Genomic DNA, 16,640 nt, shown 5'->3' with positions numbered 1-16,640 from the left:
TTATGAGCATTCCTATTACAATTTTATTGCAATATTCAGGGTGTACTTAGAAGATACTATTTTTAAAAAAATATGGGTTTATTTATTTGCATCTTATTTTACAACCACTATTCCAGCCCCCAGATTCATTTCTAAAATTAAAGCTAGTGATATTTCCATATCAAAGTTTAATTTGCTTTGTAGGACATGCCCCTTGATCTAAAATACTTCATTTTAATTAGGGAATTTAATTTTCTCTAATGGAATCAGATTCCATTCACTTAATCCAAAACTCCTTTCTGAAAGAGTTATAATCAGTGTATTTTCTCAGAACTAATCCTTCTAAGGCTTGTTCACGTTAGAACATTGCACCTGTGCTGCTAAACTGATTTCAGATTGATCTACTTGCACTACTGCAAAATGTTATTGAAGTTAAAGTTAACTAGGTTTGCCCCAGTTTTAGATTAGTTTTATTATAGAGGTTAAAATTTWCTTATGTAGACCAGACACAGATAATAAAAGATAATGTGCCATTACAAGTATGTGTTCAGATGAAAGACTTAAATGAAGATTGGTCCACATTCCAGAGCATGTGTATTTGGATCTGCACAGTCTGGAGCTTGGGCTATGTCGCATCAACATTTTTTTCATTTGCTCTCTTCTTTCCTTCACCCTCTTCTCTTCAACGTGTTGCATACATGTAGACAGTGTCAGGTCATGTCTACTTCTCATTAGCAGGATGTACAAGACATTTCCTAGGAACACTTTGCATATGTTGGCTCCTTGTTAGGATGCAATTCTACCAGCACGTACACACAAACAAACRTAAATAGTTTAGGTAGATATTAATGCATGGGCATTTACTTTTTCAACCACAGATAAAGTGAGAGGAATTCTCTCCTCYTAACGTGAGTCCACTTAAAATAAATGTTCAGGGTGAGGGCTGTCTTTATCATTTTTTTATGTTTCATCAGTCCAGAAAAATGTAATAAATACAATACATTATGATAAACTCTGATACACCTTCAGCTCTGTGCTGATTACAGCTTTCACAATGTAGTAACRTGGCAACAAAATAGTTTGAAAAAACTGCATACCTTGAAAAGTAGCCAGGCTGTCATCCATTTGACCATTTTTACTACCCAAAAGACATGCTTGTAGAGCTCGGTATTCACTACTCCAGGATCTACTACATTAGCAGTCACATGGCTTCCATTTGCAGTCAGAAGATGCTGTAATCGATAGGTAAATAACACAAGGGCAAGTTTGCTTTGGGCATAGGCTCCATGGGGTGAATACGAACATCTGTATAAGAAAAAGAAAGAGAGAAGGACATGAACATAAAAATAATCAGAAGGAAAACATCATTGTACAAACATCAAACATACAGCATTTTCTGCGATATCCAGCAAACACACAGATTCAGTCACAAGAAGCAGCTTATCACCAGCGGGTGTGTTGTTTGCTGTAGTTCTGGTGATTATTCCATCGGATACAATGCCCCATTTACACAAAAAATAAAAAATAAAATTACGTGGCATCTAACAGAATATCTATGTAAAAATATTTTAACTGGCTACACTGAAGCACCAAGCTCCAGAATACCATCTCCTAGGTGACATCATCGCCCCAAAACAGTCTCCCCTTCCTAACAACATTCTTCTCACACATACATAATCCCCCTCCCACCCTGTAAATCTGTCCCTAATCATACTACTCCTGGTTATTACTATTTGTATCACAGCAGAACCTACTAGTTTCTGATTACAGCTCCTTTGTGTTGGACACACTACAGATGAGCACGGCAATCATTGCACCTGCCCCAACGACACATCAGATTACACACAGCTAAGGAGAGGAATTAAAAGGTGAGGCAAGGAGAGTGGCTGCATACAGTGCAAGTGTAACCACAGTTACATCATGTACAACTCTTAGAACAGAGAAAGCTGGCTGAGCTAGGCCTATGCCAAACAGATGGTACAGTGCTGATGCATAAATGCACAAATGCTGAGAGTCAGGGCAAACTGTTGCCTCTTGAGACTCCCATGCACCTCTCTCAACCTGGGTGCTGAATCTGCCTTTTTTTTTGGAGTCAAACATTTTAGGAACTGCTGATTAGCTGCAATCAACCACATGCAGGCAGCACTATTTTTTTCAAATAAGCAGGCTAGTTCTGGACAAATTAGCAGGTATATCACATAAAATGCTCATCCAGATGTAAGCCTCAGCATCACTTTCACAAATTCCTATTCCAGGCCAAATCACTCTTGTTGTTACTATAGGCCTTTCATTTAACTTTTTTTGTGCTTAGCAGAACCAGAGGTAATTCCTAGCACTACAGGCAACTCATAGGCAAAGCAGGCAGGAGCAGGCCTGGAGCAACAGATTTCTGGAAGCAGCAAAACAGCGATGGTCCTTATCCTTTTTTGCCTAGGCCGAAGTCTGGGGAGATGTGCTGCTTGCTGCTGATGAAACGGAGACTGGGGTTAGAGCCCTCAGGGCAGCAGCTACTGCTGGTGGAGCAAGATAGAGGAGCACCCACCTGGGGGCTGATCTCTCTTTCCCAGCTGCTGTTGCCTTCTCTTTATTTGCTGTCCTGACACTCTGACAGTAGCAGASTATAGCTCCATTCTTAGTGCAGCAAATGTCAAAGCTGAGGATGTTCCTGTCCTGCAGAAAAGCCTGCCCTGAGTTTTCTGTGGTTATTGCAAGGTTTTATTATGCAGAGATGCAGAGACCAAACAGCAAATATTTCTCAGAATTCATTTCATAATCTCATTTTAATTCAATATCTAATTTATAATATTCTGTACACTTCACCATAGAACCCCTTGCATGCTAGCAAACRGGCTGGTTCTCTGCAGAGGTATAAGGCTACTGAAGCAATTTAATTGTTAGCATTATCTGAATGGACTCAGAAATTTGGAGAGACAATAGTATATCTTACAGCTCAGCTACAGGAAGTGAAAGACAACAGCATTAAATCTCTAGTTCATCTCTCTTCTTTTTTCTGCTCTTTTCTTGTTCAAGAGAAACACAAATAGGCAATGAAAGTGTTATATAACCTGAGGTAGAATAAAAAAGGACAGCAGATCATAAAAAGCCTTCGTACTAACCAACAGCCTGAGCTCTTACATGCTGGATAACATAGCTCCATCATCATAAAGATATCACTTGCACCTCAGGGTAAAATGGGCTATTTCAAAAATAAAGAACAATTACTACATGACTATAAAAGTGACTTGGCATTACTCAGGGAATTGCAGTTATATTTTAAATTCAGTAATGTCCATATCCTCATCTGAAACACTCAAAATGTCACTGTATGCGTCATGCATATTAACTGGAAGGGCCAGATCCTCAGCCGCTACTGGCTTCCCTTGTGCAGCAGTGCAAGGCAGATCTAACTCTACCCTTGGGAAGTCCTTATCTGAAGCAGCCTTCAACAGCCTGGTGCTTCCTGGCATTTCTTCACCAGTGCCACTGTTTCCCCATCAGGGAAGAATGTAAGCTAGGGCATGGGACAAGACTTACTGTATTGAATGACAGYGATCTTGTCTAGCAAGCCGCTCACCGAGAAGCAGGGTTAGGGACTACTCTAACTCATTCTRTCTGGGTCTAGTCTGGCCTTCAATAAGGCTCAGGAGCCACGTAGAGGGAAGGTGAAAACTCCCCATGACTCTCTCTCCATTCTCACATGCTGCATGAGCGCTATTTCAACTTATCTTGTGGCAAGGAAGCACAAACTACAAGGACTAGATCCTCGAAAGCCTTGTACTTTGCATGTATATCTATGTCAGGAAAGCATGAGTGCTTAGAAGATATTAAAAGCCATTCAACCAGTATGGAAGACTTTTATATCAYAGTGCAGAGATGGAAATGATTTCCAAGGCAGTAAGTAATCAGACTTCAATAGTGTACTATAGAGATCAAGGAYGTAAAACTTAATAAACAGAGCAGATGCTTTTAGCAGCACCCCATGCTGATCACCTGCATTCTTTCCACTTTTTGTGTGCATACGATTTTTGCTTTTCAGGAATCTATTATCACTGGACTATATAAAACTAGAATAATCTGTGATACAGAAYTGATGAGTATTTTAATTGAACCACTGTTTTATTTGTGAGACCTAGTCTTATTATGTTCATGCTTTGTTTAAAAATGGTTTATTCTATTTAAATTACATACTGRGGGAAAAAATGGTCACTTAGCTTCATTACATCTAGTCTTGAGYTTATGAATTAGAAAAATGCCTTGTCTCCTTCACATATGCTCCTGTACCATAACTGCATATCCCACGTACATACTTATATTCCTATACATAGAATGCTCTAGGTGACCCTGCTTGAGCAGGGGATTGGATTAGATGATCTCCAGAGGTCCCTTCCAACCTTACTGATTCCATGAATGACCTTGCTTCAAAGCCTATGCATCTAGATTTAGTCTTTCTCTTGTCTCTCTATGCTCTTTCTATATATTTTCAGCACTGAACAAAACTATAACTGTACATTAAATAAAGTAATAACATTGGCAACATTACACATCTCCACATCTCTTTTCTTTTCTGAAGACTCTAAAAGCCTTCTAAAATAAGTGTGTATTAAAGAGGCTCAACAAAGTACAGCGTGCAAGCAGTGCACAGCTTGCCAGTCAACCTCACTGGCACAGTAGTGTACAAGGGGCATCTGCAACGTCTGGCATATACACATGCTGGCAGATCAGCCAGAAAGTGAGGAGATACAGGTGATCAACGGCCCAAGTTCCATCACAATAAATACTACCAACCAAGCTCTAGCTAAGTCGGACAACTCACRTTGTGAGCCTGGCAGACCACTGCATGGTCAGCAGCTGGCAAAAGTGAAGCAGTGGAGGCAGTAAGCATGGGTTTAGTGGGAAGAAGTCCAGTGGGATAGAGCAATGAGGCTGACGTTCTACTAGAGAAGCTCATGCCCATCCATTCATTTGAGTGGGTCTCTCTGTGGATCACAGCGATCACTATTTCTGCTACAGAAAGGAGTATCCCCTGGGGGGGATGGTCCCCAAGAGCATTGGCCCTGTCGGTAGAGAAGAAAAAGAACAACTCACAGCTCACTAACTGGAAACTATAGAAGGAGTTAAAGCGGACAGAATTTAATTAGTTGTTTTGAAATCTGGCCAAGAAAGCAGTAATAGATAACACTTTCTTCTTCTTTTAAAATTAACCTTTCGTTGATTCTATCTTGATGGAAAAAATGGTCAGGATAAGGCAGGTTATGCATTTTCAGTACAAATATCTTTTAGCAGAAATTACTGTTTTCCATGTTAAGATTTTTTTTTGCAACTAAATTGGCAAGTTTGAATTTTCACTGCAAAAATTCGCGATGTAAAGAGAAAGGGATTGTTTTGTATTTTTGCCAAAATAAAATAAATAAGTATTCAATTTTGGAGTGAATGTCTTGTGGTTTGATGACTTTTTTTTTTCTTTTCCCAAGCAGCTTCCACTAGAAGCTAATTTTACAACTCATCTCGATGGTGCTGTCTCCAGCAGCAGTCTCTCTGGCATGCTGGGGCAATGTATTTGTACAAAGTAATGAGAAGCCAATTTTCAAACTAGAGCCTGCAGTGACTAATTAGGTGTTTAAGCACGAACTCAGATGTTATCCAAGTTTGAACACTGRATCCTTGTTTACCATTTCCCGCAACTACCATTTTTTACTCTGGTTTCTTTTTTTGTCTGGCTTTAGTTGGTCTGTATGTCTGTATTCTGTAGAGGTCTCCCATCTCGGTCTAATGGTATCAGGCTTAGGCTACAACATTAAATCAGCTCAAGGGACCCACTGAGTAATGAGAGCATCAAAATAGCTGATCTACACAGCCCATTTTCTCTACACCTACTGTGTACAGACTCTTACACTGCATTCTGATATTTTCTTTTACACCAAGAGCTGCTTTTTGCCTTATGCACACATGTGGAAGGAAGTTGATATGCACTGACTGGAGGAAGGGYGCAATAATACCATCCTTGCCCTTTCCCACCACATCTTGAAAGAAAAGGCTCAGAAACCACGTGACTGCGCTRAGCAATATACAGCTATATTTAACCTGACTGATGCTAGCAGTAGAGTTTTTCTGATATGAACCTCTTTTATACCTCTCTTGTCTTGAACATATCATCTTCTCCTCACTGATCATCAMACTCCCCAATTTCCAGTGTGTTAATCTAGCTGGAGGGCTGAGTGCACTAAGATCAAACTGGAGAACAACTAGATTGCCACGTACTCCATTAAAASAGAAGTGATGCAAAATGTGGGTGACATGCTGGGGTTTTTAATGAAAGGCCACACAAAATTTCAATAYATGCCTTAGGATGAATCAGTGAATTAAGCAAAACACAGACTTGCTGTATTAAAACACCTTAAGTGTCTTAGTGATATATGTATTAATCTTGCAATACATCATCACCATTTCGTAGTCAAGAATATAGAGATTATTATTAAATACTCATAAAGCTTTCATAGGCTTAGATTTTCTGTCTCTAGGGAATACAATGCAAGATTTTTCAAAATTTCTGATAGATTCTGCAGATTGTTTTAGAAATATACAGAAATATATTGCAGAATACAGGTACATCTTTTCTGGTTCTCATAAGCTTTTTTTTACCTCTCTTTTTATAATAAACAAAGCCTGAATTATAAATATTGCTTATTATATTTATGCAGATTTCCTGACTGTACTACAAGTATTTATCCTRTGTATACATTTGCTAAGTCTTATCTATTGTGATTTTCCACTAATACAAAAAAAGAAAGTACAGAGATGGAGAAAAAAAAGTTGGATAAATCAGAATATGCATATTACCACTGAAAAATAATGTCTTGCTAATTGAAAGAAACAAGCAGATGCATTAGTAAAACAGATCCAAAATCTAAGTAKTTGACAGATCTACTAGGCTATATTACAGCTGTGTTTTGTACTGTAGTTGTTCTGTTACCCATTGCAAGTAATGCTATAGCTTACTGTATAGTTACTTATTTCACATACATGCATGAATATTTTGGGTGTCCATTGGCCAATTACTAGACAATTACTTCTTCATGCATATTTTGTGCATTTACATATGTAGCTCTTTTTTAAAAAAAAGTGTTTATATATTTATAAATATTTATACATGTAAAAGTAAAGGCAGCCTTACCATACATCCATGTATTTGAACTCAAATACAGAAGTCACAGTAATTTTGAACCAATAAGCACTCAGGCAGTAGTGACTCCTGAAGCATCCTCATAAGCCTGTGATGGGCACACCAGAAAGGAAGGATACTAGACTGACAAACTAAATTAGTGGTTCTACACAAGACGAAAAGCAAGCACTTCATGCGTTGGCAACTACAGTATTACTTGAACAGCCAGAGACAGACTGCAGTTTTCCACGCTGCCTGGCTGGGTAGCTTGTGCTGACCCACAGACAAAGTAATGCCTGAGACTATCCACACCTTGGAGCATCTACCTCTCCCTCAGCAGTGAGCCACACCATGCAGCTTTGGCCAAAACTGGACTTGGTCTAAAATCTTTCAAAAAGTGAGAAGGCAGTATATTTTTTTCCCCAAATTAAAGGATAAGTATAAGGGTAAAAGCTCAGAGCTGGGAGCTGCTCTTTCTATGAGGCAAAATGCTGCAGATGGTCTATTAGTATTAGCTCACTTCTCAGCAAATCAATGAAGCTTGGGCTTCATTCAGAGTTCAGTAAGTGCCACAAGCCAGAAACTGCTCCTTTTCTAAAAAAGCCATTGCTTCCCAACGTTCAGCACTTTGCTGCATAAATGCATGGCATTCAGTGACTAGCCCCTTGTTTATAGCATGTACGAAATGCAGAGTGAACTTACTGTCATYAGAGGAGCTAGTGAAGGACTCTGGAAGATCTATATTATTAAAAATACTTCTAAAAGATAAAATCAGCAGGGGCTTGTCATGATGGGCCATCCTGATGGAATGAATGCATCACTTACCTATGGCCAATCCCTCCTCCTAATGTAGGTGGGTGAGATGTCAAGAGCGCTCATTTCACTACACTGATTACCTTGCCAAGCGTGGCTCCATTGCTGTGTGCTAAATGCAAATTCTCAAATGTATGAAACATGGAGGCAAAGACTGGTCTTCTTAAAATCTGAGCAGAACCAATGGCTTAAACAACAGGTAACTTTTCTGTATATGTTAATTTTAAATGTTTTTTGTTTTTGTGGTCAACTATTGTTGACCAGTTCAAGTTGTAATTACTGTAATTTCATTTTCCCAGGAAATACATCTCTTTACAGAGAATGATACAAGCTGATTCTTCTGAGGTACCATTTTTCTATTGTGAGTTTATATCATGCAGTGTTAAGTACTTTTTAATATTTGAAGTGGCATTTGAGCCTAATGGTATCCCTTCACTCAATTAAAAAAATCYCTGTCAARCAAATAAATACATAAATAAAAGCAAGCAAGCAATGTTTTGCATAGCTGCAGCCAAGAACAAGATCAAGGCTCCAAAACCTATGTTCTATGTCCTCATGACCCTTTTGAGTCAAGGGGGAAACTTAACTGCCATATATCTTTTCATATTATCTCTTGGGTAATCTGGATCTCATGTAATTGAAGATTGACACATATCTTTTCAGATGATCTCTTGGATTAAATCAAGAAGAGCTCTGAGGCATTCTCCATTTACTTGTATAAGGCAAAAAGTTTCCTAACCCTTCTACAATAGGGCTTTTAAGTTCAAAGAAGCAAGAGGTCTTTTTATAGTTTCTTCTTCTCTTCCATAGRAACACGAACAGGGTGTTTTCCACTGGAACATAGACAGGGACATAAAATGGCTCAGTAATAACTTGAACAATCCAAATCTTATTTCCATTTTTGATAAAATCATATTAAAATTGGCATAGTGTTTGCAAAGCAGCTTCAGATTCTGAGTTTTTCTTTCTGGGACTGAAAGGGAACTAACTATAGAGCCTGTTTATGCATAAGAAAATGCTGCCATTTCAAGTCCAGTCAAGTCCAATCAAGCCTAGTCACCAAATGCAATGAGTGGATTTTCAGTAGACTATGTGAAATTAGTTGGTTTATGTGAAAATAGTACAAGCTTTAATTTTGTGATGGGCCAAACCTACTGCACTGCCTTGGACTTGAAGAAGAGCTGAATGTATGACTTGAATGTGCACAAAGAGTACAAAATCCTTTTTTCCCCTGATGTCTGTAAATACTGTGCAGAAAGAGTGTGTAATCACTCTTGTGTCCACAGAAGCAAGATAAGATTATCAACTGAGACACTCAAAAAAAATTTTAAATATCAGTTTTTATTTGTTAAAGCAATTAGCAACTTCTGCTTTTTCGATGTTTCCTTACTTAGGATAAGAAGACCACAGCTTCAAACAGACAGAAAATTTACTATATCACAATAACTGAATGAAGATAAGGAACAAGCTAATAAACAAGTAACCTGTTTCCTAAAAACAGTCATGGAAAGTCTTCCCCTTCTGCTGGAAGATATGTTAAAGAAGAAAAATAGCTGAAATGTCAACAGCTGCAGGAAAGATTCAAATATATAAGTTCTCTGCACCCATAAAATGACTGTTTGTCTAGATGCAATGGGAAAGGTCTTAGTTTATATGAGGCTGTATGTTGATAGAGTCCTTCAGCCACTATGCGATGTAAATAAGAGCCTGGAAAGGCAGGTATTTTACTTTAGAAACCTAAACAAGCAAACTTTAGCAAACAGTAAAAGCAATCCAGTAAAATGCTGCTCTCCTTTATCTAAGGGTTGTTAGGTTGTGGCYTTTTTTCACTCCATCATTTTGGTTTGCCCTTAAACTATATTTTTCAGAGAAAAATTCTCTTCAAACTACAAGAAACTAATAACCAATTGTGGCTCACAGTGGTCTGTAACCAGCATTATAAACTGGTTATTTTAAACTACCATAAGAGACAGTAACAGCAATCACTTTCTCCACCATCCAGTCTTAAACTTGTTTTTTAAATTTCCCAATATTATGTCACCCTGGAACACAGTAAACAGGGATGTGAACTACTAGTAATGGAAAACCAAATATTTCCTAGGGAGGGGCAAGGCTTGGGGCCAGAGCTCCTGCGATCTCAGTGAAGAGCACATGAAATCTCTTCCCCTTACAAAACACYCCAGAACTGTATTCACACAGGTGGTCCAGGAAATACTAACAAGAAATTTTGTGACYGAACTCTGAAAAATCAATATACAGTCATAAAACTTCGCTGCCTCTTCAGCACTTGCTCAGTGGTTGTGCTTCTAGGGCAGCTCCCTGGCAGCTTAGGCTGGCGCAGGTTGGCGCTGGGACCTTGTTGTCCACCTCCTTCTCCTCCATCACCTCCACCACACCTGCTCACCCTGTCTCTCCCACACAGGYGCACAGCTTAACTCACTGTCATTCCAGTATAAAGCTGGACAAACCTCTTTAATCAGTCCAGTACAGAATTGTATAAAAGCAAGTTAGACAGAGCTCTCTTGTAAAAATAATTAAAAGATCCACCTAGACTGGCAAACTGATTGACCTTCAGTGGAAATTCAAATACTGAAAAAACATTTTGAGCTGAGAATGAAAATATTTCATGCAAAAATTAGAATATTTTAATTTGAAGATTTCTGAAGTGCCTTGTTACAGCTAGCATCACAATTAAAAGCTCTTAGACTTCTCAGAGAGCTACAGTGATCCACAGGGCACCTCACTCTCTATCCTTCTTGGGAAGGTAAAATAACGTGGTATACAACTGGTCCCTGCTTCTCATCATAAGAAATGCAGGTCAACTGCAGCACCTTCTACATAATGAGAACAGATGAAATTACAATTGTTGTAAGACATTTTGACAGCACTAAAACTACTGCAGGCTAAAATATTTGTTTTACAATGACTTATTTTATTTAGATTTTTTTTTTCAGAGAAAACACATTTTTTACAGAAAACTCTGTTTAGTCAAAAGACCTATTTCTAGTCTTTTGAATAGACAAAGTTCTACTTTCCTGTAAGGAAAGGTTTAGGATGATGAGCAAAGAAGAGGTTAAGAGTTACCATTTTTAATCTCCGAGGCAGAAATCTGCCTTTGAGTCCTTCCACTACAGCTTCTCATCCTTAATGCACTTGGCAGCATCAGGGCTGTTTGGTTGCAAAGAACCAGAAGCAATAGCATTGCTGAATCCAGAGGAGATTTGCTGAAGGCAAGCTGATCATTTTGACTGTGTCCCCTAACATGCTGTTCTGGGGATTTACAGGCAAGTGTGCTAGCCTTCCCCAGATACACTCCACAGCTCAAAGGACAACACTGCTGAAAAGGTATTGTGAGGATGGTGGAAGCTGAGGCAATTGAGAGAACAAGCTAAAAAATTTTGAATAAGCACCCGGAACTTGAACTCCCAAGCTTTTAAGGTTCACTCAGCCTTAATGAGTTTTTCTGCTCACAGGGAGAAGTTAAACTAACCTTCACCTCTCAAGGGTGACAATCTATCTCTGCTCCATATTCTCTGCAAGTCCCTTTTGCCTTCTCTGTCAGACTAGCGCAGTACATTAACTTTCAAATTATCATTGAATTGTCTTGCCATTTCAGAAAATAGCATGTGTATGAGATCCATCATCTTTTATGCTACAGAGAGTTGATTTTACCCATTCARTCTACAGAGGAGGGAGAGGCTGAGTAGCAGAAACATGCATATATCAAATACCTCCAAACACGTTGCGTTTTTGAACTTGCTCAGAAACACTTTGTCCTACTAAATCATTACCTGTTATTAATAATACATTATTAAGACCATCAAATTCTTTTAGACAAGAAAGAATTTAACATTGTGACCCATAAAATAGCTWTATTTAATTTTCCAGAATACATTCAATTCTGACATTATCTTTGTGATAGAGGTGTCACACCTTTACTGTTCTTCAGAATAGCAATGAACCCTAAAAGTATTTTGACTAGATAGAATGAAGGTACACTAATAAATTTCAAAATTTCCCAAGCTGATATTTTGATAGAAATATATCTTCATTTTGTGTTGCAGGAACGGATGGAGATCACCTGTGGCTTACAACAGAAAAAAGACACACACTACATAAGAACTTAAATCACATTTTTTGGACTGATGAGAGAAGTGGTCTTCAGATATTATAATAGCCCACTTTTTTTTTTAATTAATTCATAATATTTGAGATCTGTGCATTAACCAGAACACTAATTTTCCAGGCCTGCAGAGTCAATTTTTGCAATTAGCACTAATTGCTACAAAAGGAAGGGATCATTTTGCAAATCAGCAAATCCTTTCACATTTATACAAAAAACCTTATGCAAAGAAAGACTAAAATATCTTTATAAGCATTTGAATATTTATACCTGTGAATACATAATCATCTAACTGTACATAGAAAAGCTTGGAAGTATGTTGCAGGAAGGACACTTTAACTGAAATTAGCAGCAGGTAGTACTTAGTATTTAGTCCTGTCAAGGAAGTATAATTTATCTTGTAAATAGAATCATTATATACAGTAAAAGTTATTGTGGGACAACCGTTTAAATGATATAATACAAACAAAAACCCCTACTTCCAAATGAAATAGAATCTATAATAATGTGTATCTTGTCTAGAAAAATCTTTTATGATTACAATTTCTATCCTTTTCATATAATTTTATTAATGCTGTAGTAGTACTAATCAAATTAGTTCAGTGACACAACTCTCCATGTCACCACGAAAGACTTCTGTATTGATTAAAATGGATTAACAAATAAAAGGGAATTATTTAAAATTTCTCCTACTTCATCCTATAAATTTTCTTTATTATTTATAAATTTGGAAATAAAACAAAAGTATTGTGCTAATATTATGCTACATTAACTACACATTTACTTTTGACTGTATYGAACATACTGTACACTAGTGGAAATTTTAACTTGACTCTCATGAATTCTCCCATAAGGAGAGAATTTAGAATTTACAGGTGACAGATTAGTCATGAGGAGGCACAGGAGGAACCATCTGGGAAGTTTCCCTGAAGTGGTCATTTTGTTAATTGCTGACTCATCAAATCATCAAAGGAAAAGGTTTTAAAAAAAGTTCAAATAAAAAAGTGCTTTGAAATTGATGAAAATATCTTACTTGAACAAGATGAATTTTAAATTAAAGTTTTGGAGTTTCGATATGATCACATTTTACTTCAAAATATTAAACACAGTGTACTTATAAGGATTATTACAAACTAAATTTGAAAGTAAACATTTTGAAATCACTGAAATAAATGCTTTTGGTCCAAAAAAATGTATTAACATTTTACAAAAAAAAATCAGCTTTTAAATTTTTCATTGCTGTTCATGGATGCTATTTTCAAAATCTCATCAGTTCTTCTGGGATAAAACCTTCAACTTTTCTCTTAGACTTAATTGCAACTTTTTACCAGGAAACATCAAATACACTTAGGAAGCCATGATGAAGGAGACTATTTGTCCAAGAACAAGAGGTCTCCAGACACTCTGCTGGGGAGATTTTCCCAGCAGTGTGCAACAGCCTCTGCTACACTGCCTAGCAGAAGAGATTAACTGAGCTGCCTCATCTCTCCAGTATCCCCCTGTCCTGGGSAGAGCTGTTTGCCATATTTAACATCAGCTGGGATGTACATGTCAGCTGGGATTTCTGGAATTCCTTTCACTTCAATCTCTGCTGTCCCTGACATGATTCATGCACTAGAGCTACAGGGAAAAAAGCACGGAAATTACCTGGGGACTATACCATTTTGGGAAACTACATAAACACCCCATCAGTTTCCTTTGCAGTAATAGAGCAGAGAAAGGAGAGCAGAGAAAGTGTGAGTAACTGTTCCTGAACGTAGAGGAGACTTGGACCAGAAAAGGAACTCTGTTACTATGGCTGGGGAGTTCATAAATCTGTGATTCACAGCATTACAGGGCCCATTTGGCATGCAAAAAGAGAGGRTGATGAAAGGAATAGTTAGTCATGGAGAAAAACCTAGACAGAACACACCAAGATGCTGCTTACCTCTGGGAGAGGACATCTGAATGAGTGTGACACAAGAGGAAGCACTTCTACAGCCTTGGAAAATGAATAAGGTCTTTTTTTCTTGAATTTTCCTTAAGTTTCTTCTTACTTTTGTAGCCAGAGTACCTGAAGGAGAGCCCTCTATCCCTGCCTTATAAGAATGGTTCCCGGCCATGAACTCTATGGAACTGTTTAAGCCTACCTCAAATGAAGACGATGGCCCTATACTCTTCAAATATTTGCTAAAACCAGGCAGCCATATTCTTCTGAGGCCGTATTTTTTGCTCACACTTTAAAAAGTATTATTTAAGACAGGCAAAAGAGGAATAAAGAATATGACAGTTATGATGTTCCACTCTTAGAGTRCAAACACATTATAGTCAGCATGCAATTGCGTAAATCACCATTGCTGAAATGTTTGCAGATAGTGTTTCTGTTAAACTTTCACCTTCTTGAAAACAGTAGTATTCAAAGCAAGGATGAAGGAGAATGATTTGCCTTAAGGATCCCCTTGTCGGCTCATGTCTGAAAATGGTCTGGATCTAAAAGACCACAAAAGTGTTTGATGTTCTTCATATATACTTCAGCAAAAGAACCGGGAGAACAGTCATCACTCTGGTGAGTTTGCATTTTTAATAACACACATGAAACAAGGTATGCCCCGCCAGATTGGAACAAGCTCTGTCCTGCCTTGATGTACCCATGCTGTGTCTCTTTTAGTGGTGTGTGTGGGAAGAGAATGGGCAGGAAGGGCTTAAATGGCATTTGTAGGACAAAAATAGGACTGGGGTTTGGGAGAGAAGATAGAAGGAAAAATGGAGAGAAAAGGAAGAAATGAACTGGTGAGTTGAAATAAGAAAAATGAAGAGAAGAAAAGGATGAGATAGGAAGGGAAAAAGCAAGGGAAAGAAAAACACTGAAAAGACACAGGTGAAGATGAAACTATGAATATAGAAATCAAGTAGGTAAGCATGAAGAGAGATATAACAAAGGAAGAAAAATTAACAACAGCCAAGAAAAATCAAGAAAGGTGTAAATTAATGCTCCCACCAAAAAGAGCTGAAAGGAGAAATCTGGGATAAATCAGAATGGTGAGATGGTAAGAAACACAAATGAAAGAAGAAATGTGGAAGACAGTAGTGTGAGCTGTATTTAATACTGTTGCTATCCCTGTACTGGCACAGAGCTTTCCACAACTATGTCTTATCCCATTGCCCTGTGGTCTCTGTGATATGGATGTCTTCTGAGCTCCAATCAGAATTCCAAGCAGCAAGAACAAGCAAAATAAGTTCAGGAGCTATGGCCACAACTGTGATCAGAAACCCAAAGTCTTCCAAGCAGGAGAATGATCCCATAGAAAATATGTGGTAAAGCAGAGTACTCAACCTCAGTTTACTTTCTCCTTCCTGTCAGGGCAGTCTTCTGCCTTTCCTTCTCTGCCATATTTGATGAGTGGATCCCTCCTTTGCTACCATTACACACCTCCAGTTCGRACACCGGCCCAACCAAAATCTATGAATGATGAACAAGGGCATGRCAAACAATTCAGTCTGCTGCTATCAGTAAATTTTCCAGCATAGAGTGCAGCTCCCTTTCTCCACTATGAGTAGACTCRAAATTGTTTTGCTGCCTTGCTGCAACCAACCAATCAGGGAACACAAGCCCAAGTCACAAAACAAATTATGGYCAACTACTGCAACTCAAAATAAAGAAAAAGCCAGTACAGGATTTTAAAAAAGATTTCACATTCACAAGAGCTGAAAAAATGAGAGATGCCATCACTGGAAAACTATGGCAATTCATGGAACACTGTTATATGATAGCATTTACCATAGCTATCTCTACCACATCCACTAAAGCTCTTAAATATTACTCTGAATCACAAGGCATCTCTGGGGTCTCATGATGTGGACAGTGACTGTGTACAGTACTTTGCAACAGTCCTCTAGCATTGCTAGGCCATCCTCCCCATGCTGCTAGCACATATTCAAACAGCAGCACCATTTAAGAGAGAACTAACAATTCTCCCATGTTGGAGCCTATCAGTAGTTAAGCTTAAAAAAAGGGAGCATCCTCTTCCAGATGAACCAAGAAAAGGTTTGGAGCTCAAACCATAGGCCCTCTTGAAGCCACTGGTGCACATACATGCTTGTATACATGTAGAGCAGCACTACCAGCTCCCAGCTATTCCAAACATTGCAGGGAGTGTACAAAATCAGTCAGATTCTGTCCTCCTTTATGTCTCTTCATACACTAATAAAGTTGAAATGCAAAAGGGCAGGATTTGGTACAAAAGCTGCAAGTAAATCTCTTTTTTATTTTATTTTATATTCTTAGAGAAGGTTCATCAGATTGGTCATACTCACACTCAACAATAACTTTTCTAATGGAAACATTTCTAGTTCCTTTAAAATATGAGTTAATAATAATGAACCATAGATAAGGATGATCCTAAGCTAAAGAGGCACAATACAAGGCTTTGGTATAATGAAGGAAACTATTGTTATCAAGAGACACAGAAGAGCCACATTTAATTTTGCTTTGGCACTTTACCCCAAAGAAATACTAATACACTCCCCTTAGTTCCCTTGTGGTGCCATCCAGCACACGTACATCAGAAACAATGAATATATATATCA

General features: G+C 38.1%; 1 protein-coding gene across 1 annotated transcript in view; it reads right to left on the bottom strand.

The window, feature by feature from the left end:
• Positions 1 to 16,640, bottom strand: part of DHRSX (dehydrogenase/reductase X-linked) — a gene marked incomplete at its 5' end in the record, with an annotated part of 174,787 nt that overhangs the window by 29,331 nt on the left and 128,816 nt on the right. The window contains one exon of the mRNA XM_085321598.1: positions 1,077 to 1,284. Coding sequence (XP_085177724.1) covers positions 1,077 to 1,284 — 208 coding nt within the window. The remainder of the gene's footprint in view (positions 1 to 1,076; positions 1,285 to 16,640) is intronic.

The sequence above is a fragment of the Rhea americana genome, unplaced genomic scaffold, assembly GCF_003343005.1.
Source record: "Rhea americana isolate MKP2758 unplaced genomic scaffold, rheAme1 scaffold_7, whole genome shotgun sequence".
Lineage (NCBI taxonomy): Eukaryota > Metazoa > Chordata > Aves > Rheiformes > Rheidae > Rhea > Rhea americana.
Note: the sequence above shows the minus strand (reverse complement) of the source record. Positions and strands in the feature narration are given on the sequence as shown.